The following is a 10,380-nucleotide window of genomic DNA, read 5'->3' on the forward strand; positions in this document are numbered from 1 at the left end:
TCACAGAGCTTGCAAATTACTCCATAAATTTCAGCAAAGCTCTCTAATATCTCAAAAAAGATGGATTGATATGGATAGCTTGAAGTATCTATCTTAGAGGACTTGTAGATAGCTCCAGAACTTTGTGTCAGTCGTATAGCAAGCAAATGCATCTGGAAAAATAGTTCAACAGGCCTAATCTCTGCAAGAAACATGATGAAACTGAAGCATGAGTTGCATAAGTCATTCGGACACTCATGCATAAATTTGGATAGTATTTGTTGTTTCTTAGCAGCAGGGGAAACAAATCAGAGTAACAATACAATAATAGCTTTATGTCTTTTTGCTAGTAAAAAAAAGGTACATATAGGCAGTCCATGTCAGTCTCAGTCTGGTCAAGATAAAGAGCACCAAGTTCTACTGGAGCTCGCTCAAGATGTTGACATATGTGTAATTATATGGGTGGAGTAATTGAAAAAAATTGCAAGTACATGAAATAAGTGAAGAGGAAACCATATCAATCAAGCTAAAAGACCATCTTAAATTCAAATCTCCTACTCAAACGCAATATGCTATTTTAGCCTTTTTAATTCAAATGTCATTCATTTTTCTTATACTAATATATTGACCCATAATACCTTGCTAACTATTAATATTGTTTTCCTTTAAGGTGCCCTGGATGGAAGGAAGGAAATATATTTAGAAGTCTTTCATAGCTACAAAGCAAAATATGATACGCCCAAATTATATCTCCCTAAGTATAAGCGGTCATTGCCAAATAAAGAACCTAACTGAGGTTAAGATTGATCCAACGAGGAATATGGTTTAGACTTAGGCTAATTCATTGTTGATTGTACTTTTAGTACGTTTCTTTCCTTAAAAATGGGAATTTGTAAATAAATTAATAGTTGATTGATTTGTAGTAACAAGTAACAAATAAACAGGATTCACAGTTTGTAATATCAATATGACATGGAACTAGGAAAAATGTGTTCCCCACAAGTTCTTAACGCAGTAATCCTAATAATAGTAACTATTTCCTAGTGTTAACATGCAAGGTTGGTAAGTTAGGTATCTCCTAATAGATTGGTCGTCCAAGTAGGAAATTTCACCACACAACTTGGTCGGTCTATGGGTGTATTTTTACTAACCCTTGCCTTTAACCCTAGAATAGCCCTCACAGTAAATAGGTCAAGTTATTAGATAACGGATTATCACGCTAAATCTTCATTGTTTAATCCCTTTCTCATTCATTACTTCCTTGGTCGGGCAAGTAAGAATGAGGTGAATTCTAACGTTGCGTACCATTAAAAAAACATCCAAAACAAAGAGATTAACAATACATGCATAAACACTATTCTAGAATTTACTTAATTATTAGTTTTACGTTGTTAATTACTCATGATTCCCACAATCCTAGTTGTGGATTTAGTTATTCATGTTTGAGTTCTCACAACTCATAATAGGGGTAATAATATAAATCATGAACTTACAAGTTGAATAATTGAAAGCCGGAATCTTGAATTGAAGAACAAACACAAATTTCATTAACAAATCTTCAAGAATTAATTGCCAAAAGTGTTCAAAAATAATTCTCAAAGCCAAAATAAAGTATCACAAAAGGTCTAACAACCCAAAAACGAACTTTACTATCAATATTTATAGAAAATAAATCCTAAACCAAGTAGGAAAAAGGAAGGCTCGAGGAAATTTGGTTTGGGCAGTGTCATCAACGAGTGGTCACCTACGGCTCGTCACACGAACGACGACTCGTAGGTGCCATCGTCACTTTGCTGTTAGTCAAAATTCCTATGGGTGTCATCGATGAGCATGACCTACGACTCGTAGATCTAAGCACGACCCTTCCTGTTCAATCGTCGTTCATGGGTTGCAACTTATCTTCTCTGAAGTCATCCACAACTCATCATCGACGACTCGTCAAAGGAACGACGACACGTAGGTAGGCTCGTCTATTACCAAGTTTCTGTTGTTTCAAGCACTTTCAACACCAACTGCTCCAAAACCTATTTCCTGCAAAATCAAATCAAAACACCATCAAATCTAATAACAAAATCCCTAAGACTCATGCAAAACTTCAAGTTTAATGCATCGAAAATATCGTGAACTCATGGTACATCAAGGGGGGAGATGAAAATACAACCATCGACCTATAGAACCTCACCTAAAACAGAGGCCCTAGGAAGAACCTGAGGTGGTAAGTAATACTTAATATTTAGAGCTCGTTTGGCTTAACTAGAAAAAAAAACAAATTTTTAAAAAGTCAAACTTTAGTAACTTTTATAAGTTAAAAAATGAAAAGTAGGAGAGTACCTACTTTTAACTTATAACTTTTCTAGTTATTTTTAACTTTGTCAAACACTCCAAAAGCTAAAAATTACTTAGAAGTAGTCTTACCAACTTTCAACTTTTAAGCCAATCCAAATAGGCTCTTAGTCGTCTCTTCTTTAAAACACAACCCCGACACCTCATTTTAACCTTGTCATGTTAAAAGGGCAGTTGGTGACAGGATCACCGAAATGAAACGCCATATGCTTTCACTAAACCGTTGCCTAAGTGATGTGAAGTGCCCAACTTGCTTTGCGCGTCGCTTCATCTCAAGTGCCCCGTTGACAACACTGATCATTTTGCCACAAATTGTGAGAACAGGTTTCTCTTTTCTTTTTCTGTTTTTCTCCTTTAGTTGTTTCTTTGTGCGGGTAGTTTGCCATAAAGGCAGAAGGGTTGCTCGACTCTCCCAAATATTCCATGTATAAATATCTCNCCCCCCCCCCCCCCCCCCCCCTGCATATCACATTTGGCAATTAGCTATGTCTAGAAACACAGGGAACTGGAATGGAATTCAAATGTCGATGCATATATTGGAACTTGGCCGAATACTATGCAAGAAAGTGGAAATTTCAGTCAGAATTTTCAACCACAATAGTATTCAAATCTTATTTAGAACATAAAGCATTAAAGGACTAAGAGGGTCACACTCTGGCAAGAATGGACTAAGAGGGTCACACTCTGGCAAGAATGGACTAAGAGGGTCAGCTACACGGCAAAGTCCACAATCAAGTACCTTAGTGTGTAGGTAGTCCAGTTAGTCTGATTGTGAAAGACCCACTACTCGATATTGCACTTGATATTGACTCAAGCGAAGTTGCCAACCACAGTCAAAACTTAACTGCTCTAAATAAAATATAAATGAATTATCAAAGGACAAAATATCAAACCTGGCCGCTAAGATGACCATGCCTCAATGAGGTTCTTTTCCCACTTTGATTCAGAGCCGAGGCTAACTTCTGCTGGTGCCAGTAGTAGTGAGACAAAGGGTAGCGGCATCAAAGAACTGTCTTTTGCTTTCTTCAGACTTCTAATAGCAAGTGATAAAAAAATTTGAATCGGACTGCTTGCCTGGCAATCTCCATGCAAACAACACCTGAATAATCAAACTCCCATCACCAATTGGACCAAAAAGACCATCAGCCTTTAATAGACACACAGAGGGTAAGAAAGAAAGACGGATATAGATGGAAGAAAATGCAGACGAAGAAATGCAACCCCTGAGCACTTATTATGGTGGGTTCTGCAGAGAGAAATAGAAAAGCTTTTGAATGGGAAAAGACACTTCTGCCCAAAAGTCAGTTAATAGGAAAGAGTTGAAGCATATTAAAGTCAGTTTTACATTTGTTCAGCAAATGTTACCATGGCTAAGAAAAAGGCAACTCTCGCCACCAGCCAACAAGCAAGCTTCTTCCGCAAGGGACTCTTCTGCATCAATAAATTCCCCATTCCAAACTGCAGTTAGACCTTGAACCAAATTATACATAGCAATCCACATGTTCCAGGAAGTTTTTATTTGCCACACTCTTGAAAGGCCAAGGCTAGTGAACTGGAATCTGACTGCAGCTTGTATTCAACTTTCAAGAAACTTAAGACAAATCCAACCAATATGATAATCAGTTTTGAGCTCCACGCACCTCATGTACTCTTCATGAAGCCCTGAATAGTTATCTTCCACAACATAGGCACGACACAGTAGCAAGTGTGCAAAGAAGCGGTAGTTATCCGGAAGCTGCATCTCTAGAGCACTTTTTGCATGCATAATGCACTTGAAATTATTCCCACAATGCAAACTAACCTCTGCGGCACAAAGCAGAAGCTGGAACTTTTGATACTGGGAAGAAATCTCTTCCAAGCTGCTTCTATAAATTAGCACAAAACGGCGGTAAGAGATCGAAGACTCACCTGAGATGATGAAGAAGTTCTGAGAAGCAGGCAAAACCAAAACACTATACAACGTGTGCAAAGTTAGAGAAACGCGACAATTGCCTTAAGGATTCAACATGTGTCAGATGATGATTGAATGACGAAAATAGCCCTTGAAAGCAAGCTGGCAAGACAATGCTCAGCTGCTTCTAAGCCGCTTCTATATATAATAAGGAATAATTCTGAACGATACAACCATGCACCTCTCACTTTAAACTTACTGAACATCCCAACAGAGTCTATGTTGGTGTGTATTACACCAGCAGTATATATAATGATGCTTACATGACTTCGCAATTAAATGAGAGAAATATTATTATTATATATATAAGCACGCACAGCACTAATATTGACAGTTAAATAGATAATCTCCCTTGGATTACTTGTTTCTGGATCAAATATCTAAACGTACAACTTTGTGGTAACCAATAAATTAACTTATCAGCTCTGTACTCCATGCAGGATCTGACTAGTTTCATCTGAGTTTCTGGTAGAGATCCCATGACAGTTTCAACTACTTCATCCGTGCTCAGGGACATATCTTTTGCAAAATAGCATATGATTTTAGGCAGATAAATCCTTTTGTCCTTGTTAATGCAAACTGTAGCCCGTATAAACTCCTCTTTAGCTACTTTAAGATCCTGAAATACGCTTTTCGCTGTGTAAACCTGAATCTGCACGTGCCCAGCAGATTGCATTAAAAATGCATACTAGAAATGCAAAGTCCATGATTTTTTTTAACTAATAGCTTGCAGGAACATTACCGAGGGATCAGAAGATGCACCCAAAGACAGTGCAAAGTGAACAAGTGGCTCAGGGTACTCAATCGCATAGGTATGTCTACAATTTCCTGTCGCAAACTTTTTTCCTGGAGAAAAGAGCATCCGTAGCCACTGCATTCATGTTTAATTAGAGAAAGCATCCAGTCCATAAAACGCAGAATTAATAGAATCTAGAACAATGATAGCAGGGAATGCTACAAAGGTTATCCTCTTCCTCCATTTTAAACAATTATTTTTCCCTATCCCACTCTTTTGTATTTAAACTGTTACTCCCTCCGTTTAAATTTGTTTAACCTATTTTGACTTGACACAGTTTAAGAAAATAAATAATGACTTTTGAATTTTGTGGTCTTAAATTAAAATATGTCAAATGTACCAAAGAGTCATTCTTTTTTTAAACGAACTAAAAAAGAAAGTAGGTTAAACAAATTGAAACGGAGGTTGTAGTTCATACGGGGGAGCCAAACTCATATCAATAGGATCTGAATGTAAAACTTACAAAATGGAGATGCAAAACTGCTGGGAAGTGGGAACCACTCACTAAAAAAAATTGTTGGATAAGACCATCCTCTTTTCAAGAATAATTATGTTTTAACAAGATATACTTGTTTGTTTACGCTAGCACTTCCTTTTCTTCTCATGAAGATCATATTATAGTCACTATGCTGTTGTGCAGAGAAAATGCTCTAATGAACTTAAAAAAACAGCATCATGACTGCATGTTTGTCCAGAATACCAATGCAATTCCCAAGAACAACAGTAGTAAAACTAGACCAATTATCAAAATAGTAGGAAAATTACTGACGGATAAGATATGTTAGATAATATTTTGACTTTATTTTTATCTCTCCCTGTCAGTCCAGACCATTCTCAAGCAGATGAGCTCAGAATATTAAGCAAATAATTTCAAGCATTTCTCTAACTAAAATAGCATTGAAGAACAATTCACTAATTAAGAGAATAAAATGTTGATGCTCCACAAGCAAGTCAGCTGTCAAACAAGAAGAAGTAGCTAGAATGCTAAGAAACCTAGTATATAGTTTTATCATGGGATGACACAGGCATGTCAATCTAGTAATAGGATGCTTTTTTTTTGAGAAGGTAAGATGATCTTAGAATAGGATGTTACTTAGCATTCAACATACCGGTGCAGAATAGTGTGGTAGTATCCCTAATATGGAGCTCTGTATGACATAAGCATTTACGCAATGGCCACCCACATTATAAGCTGCCTGCAGTAGTTTTACGACAAACTCAGATTTCTTGAATAAAAAAAAAAGATAAGGGCTATTCCTTTTACCTTCAAGATTGAAGAACTTCTGACAGAATTTTGAGCTCCATAGGCTAAATAAGCCTGAAAAGAAGTCATATAGTACCTCATAACTGGCCTCAATAGGATGAATTAAATAATTAAAAAGAAAGAGAAACACTGTAATCCCCAAATTAGGAGACCAATTGAAATGCTAGTCTTGAGCAATGAGTGCAAGAATAGTTGATGCTAGTATAAAGTATACTACGTACTTAGCCAATTGAAAAGACGCATAATGCATTCCAGAATAGCACTTCATATGTAATTATTTGAACAACACATTTAATCCTAGTATGGCACTGACGACGAGAAGTATAACTGAGAGTGTCATGACCTCCCAACAAGAGTATGAAAAGAATAAATGAGAAGGTTGAAATTCTAAAACAATAGCTCCACCTTGGATGATTTTGTAGTCTGGTAAGCAATATGTTTTCCATCAATACTGGATAATCCATATCAATTTGTTTCAGGGTAAAATGTTACTAAGCTAATGTTGAAAAATAACTTTAAGAAAATCTTACATGCATCACCAGGGCATTGTGAATATTAATCCAGAATGTTAACTTTTCTTCACGCCTCATGTTTCTTGGATCAACCTTTTCAAGGCTCTTAACCAGTGACCTGCAGAGCATCAACGTAGTAAAAATAAAACTTATATACTACTATATTGAGTATATTCAGATTGTATTGTCACTTGTCCATTTAGAAGTTGCATCTTCTCTTTAGCCTTGATTGGTGGAGAAAGGAGGGAGAAAAGTGACAAGTATTTATGAAAACAATTTCAGATGCAGTAGAACTTACAATTTACAACTAATATTTTTCCAGATGGCACATTTTACAGCTTTCAAATTAGTTAACGGCAAAGGATGACAAATTCAAACTGGTCAATTAAGCTTCTCGAACAGTTCTTAACATGCTTTTTAGTCAAGTCCACACTAGCAGGTATTTAAGATTTTTGTACTCTTTAACTCTAGAAATATCATTAAAATATCAAAATTTGAACTACTTGTGTTCGTTGTGAATAACCTGAACTTATGCAGCATTGTTGTGGCATAATTGAAACTATCATCATCTAGACATATCTTCAAAATTTCTATCATTGTAGAATATGGTCTGTTGTCATCTTTACAGACTTCAAATTCATACTGCTCAGTGCTCTCCTCATTGTGATGTGAGCTCCAGCTGCCTGAAAGATTTCTCGGAGAAAATGTGCTTGATGATGATAATGATGAAGTAGAAGAAACTGATAATCCCTTTGTAGCAAGAATTTTGGGATTGGCAAATTTGCAGTATATACAAGATATGCATTTGATTATTTCTTCAGACAGCCTATCAGGATAACTAAGAACGTCATCCATGCGAGAGGCAGTGAGATGATCCGCAAGGCTACGGTGAGCAGAATCAGTTAACTTTTCCTGCAGTTGTTCACAACAGACAGCCAATTAATGCCTTGAGGAAAGACAAGTGAGATAATTCTAACTGAAACAACATATAATGTAATAATAGTATGAATTTAGCTATATGTCAAAGTCTAGGAGTTGGATGTATTGACCCTTATAGACGACGACTTGTTGGCAGTCTGAATCTGATCACTTACACCAGTCAAAGCATGTGCAGCGGAGATTCGATCATATTGGTCCGCACCACATATTGACGTATCTATTTCTACATCGGAGTATGATTGGTCTGTTGTACACTGGGTAGGGGAGCTTATCTTGCCCTGTGAATGGATTTTCTGATTTTCCAATAGAAGTGGGAGATTTTGCTGAAAAGCTGTCCGATAAAGTGAGAGTAGATATCGTTCCAAACGCATTATCTCAATTTCGAGAGTAGTAATTTCTTCCATCAATTCCATGGAAGACTGCAAGGAAACACAGTTGCGCTGAAAAAGGAATTGCCTATTAGAAAAGCTGTAATACCATTCATTAATCAGGACATTCAAACAGACTCATTCTACATTACAATGTTCCAATATCAGACAAAATGTCGATGTTGGTACGGAATACTAAAAAATACTACTCTGGTATCATTGAAAAATTCCCTCTTAACTTGAAATATCAAAGAGTTTCGTTGAAAGAGTGAATCCTGAATAGCAGTTTTCATGCATACAACAAAGTATAGTCTAATAAAGAAATAGCAATGTATGTATAGGTGATAACTCCAATACCTGGAATTTGGGAGTATGATTGGAGTTGCAGCAAAAAGAAGAGTGATGGTTATGTGGTTCCTGTAAGAATCAAAATCTGGTAAATGAAAATAATAATAATAATAATGAGTAGCTAGTTGGTGGTGACTTACTACTGGTGTGGGAGACATATTGAGGACATGATCCAGAGCACTGAAAGAAGAGTTAAATTAAAAATGGTTAATCAGTCAGAATGGAGAATGGAGAATTGGAGATGGCGTGGAGGAGGATCAATACTGAGGAGCTGCAGGCGGAGAGGGGCAATCTAATTCCAATTCCAGTCGCATCATCAGAGCTAGGTAGCGCCGACACAATTATAGTAGTTAGTGCTCTTACTATATATGTAATATCTTCGAGATTGACAAAGAAGATGGAGTAGGGATAGAGATGGTAGGTAAACCAAATGCATTAAATGCCCACACACTATCATCAATCTTCTTACTCCATTATTATTATATATATACTATTACTAATTAATTAGGCATTTGCACTCTGAAGTCTGACCCCCATATTCATAGTAATAGTAAAATACTTTCTCTCTGTAAATTGCCACACCAACACTATTTTGCTTCTCTTTTTTTTTAACTCTTGACTTTTATGAAATAGCACTTAATTGCTTTATTTTATTTTTTTGCAAAAAAGAAGAATAAATTATAACACACCACCAGAAAACTAGTAGCAATTATGACGCATGATGGGAAATTATGCAAAAATAAATGAATTAAGAAAGTAATAATAAAAACACAAGAAGAAAAGAAGGGAGGCAGGTAGAATTGATAAATTAGGTGTACGTATAGCATTAACGAAGTAGCTAGGTATACTTAATAATTCTAAAAAATGAGGAGTGAGGACATTGGGGTAGTGGGGGCATTCAATTAGCATTCATGATTAAGACTGCAGGTGCAGCAGAAATGGGTCCTCCATGTCTAACCCAACAACTTTATACTCTTTTTTATCAACTCTTTCTCTTGTTTTATTTTTTCTCTTTCTCATTTGCATTAGTATGATTGTTTCATGGAATTTTCAAGGCATAATACGTCAATATGTTATTGCCTTTTAACTTTTGAGGTATACAATTACATATTTGGATTTATAGTATAAAATTAAATAAATAGATATACATGTTCTATATAACATAATACATATTAAATATCGCGTACGAAATAAAATTGCATGTAGGACGCTATATAGAACTAATTTGTCTATTTGTACAATTTAAGTATCTAATTATGTGCCCAAAATTAGAGAGCATAAATATCAATTAAAGCCAAATTAAAAAAAAATACGTATGTCACCCTATTTCCAAATTCCAATATAGCTAGTTCATGAACAGCAAAATTCTTAATAATGGATTGTATTAACCTCTCTTTATTAAGAAAAATAGAATCCAATACCCTCTCGGTATATTTTTGAATCTAATTTCCACATTAATATGTGAAAGCTTTTGAACTCAATCTTTTTCTTCTAGCTTCCTTGCCTTTTGAGTTATCAAGAGAATTTAATAAAAAATCTAGCATTTTTATGAGTTAATATCTTAAAAAGTCACTGAATTATAGAAAATTATCTAATAAAGTCATTGAACTTTGTTTTATATCAATAAAATCACTCAACTTAAGACTTTTATCTTTAAAAATCTCCAATGTACATTTTTCATCAAAACAAATTTTAGATGACAAATTAAATTATTTTTTATGTCATATAATTATAATTATGAACTCCACAAATAAGTAAAATTATAAAATCTATTAATTTCGAAAGGAACTTAAATCTCAACTCTATGAAACCAGAAAGGAACGGTAAATCAGATCCCATAATACACAGGATGCTTGGCATCAATTAGCTGCCTGAGTAAT

At 35.4% G+C, this 10,380-nt stretch overlaps 1 protein-coding gene across 3 annotated transcripts; it reads right to left on the reverse strand.

Moving 5' to 3' along the window:
- Positions 1-4,553: 4,553 nt before the first annotated feature.
- On the reverse strand, positions 4,554-8,971 carry LOC125854257 (uncharacterized). Of its 3 annotated transcripts, XM_049533752.1 has the most exons (11): positions 8,765-8,971; positions 8,641-8,680; positions 8,510-8,569; positions 7,895-8,224; positions 7,474-7,757; positions 7,369-7,440; positions 6,864-6,963; positions 6,334-6,387; positions 6,179-6,265; positions 5,016-5,144; positions 4,554-4,925 (listed from the first exon to the last, which is right to left on the reverse strand). In XM_049533752.1, exons 1-11 carry the CDS (start codon positions 8,815-8,817, stop codon positions 4,608-4,610), a joined length of 1,527 nt encoding a protein of 508 aa, XP_049389709.1. In that variant the 5' UTR covers positions 8,818-8,971; the 3' UTR covers positions 4,554-4,607. The 3 variants fall into 3 exon arrangements, with proteins under 3 accessions (XP_049389709.1, XP_049389708.1, XP_049389710.1); XM_049533751.1 differs by having other exon boundaries at positions 7,369-7,757; positions 7,895-8,203; positions 8,765-8,970; XM_049533753.1 differs by having other exon boundaries at positions 7,369-7,757; positions 7,940-8,224; positions 8,765-8,969.
- Between the last annotated feature and the right edge of the window lie 1,409 nt (positions 8,972-10,380).

The sequence above is a fragment of the Solanum stenotomum genome, chromosome 2 (assembly GCF_019186545.1).
Source record: "Solanum stenotomum isolate F172 chromosome 2, ASM1918654v1, whole genome shotgun sequence".
Lineage (NCBI taxonomy): Eukaryota > Viridiplantae > Streptophyta > Magnoliopsida > Solanales > Solanaceae > Solanum > Solanum stenotomum.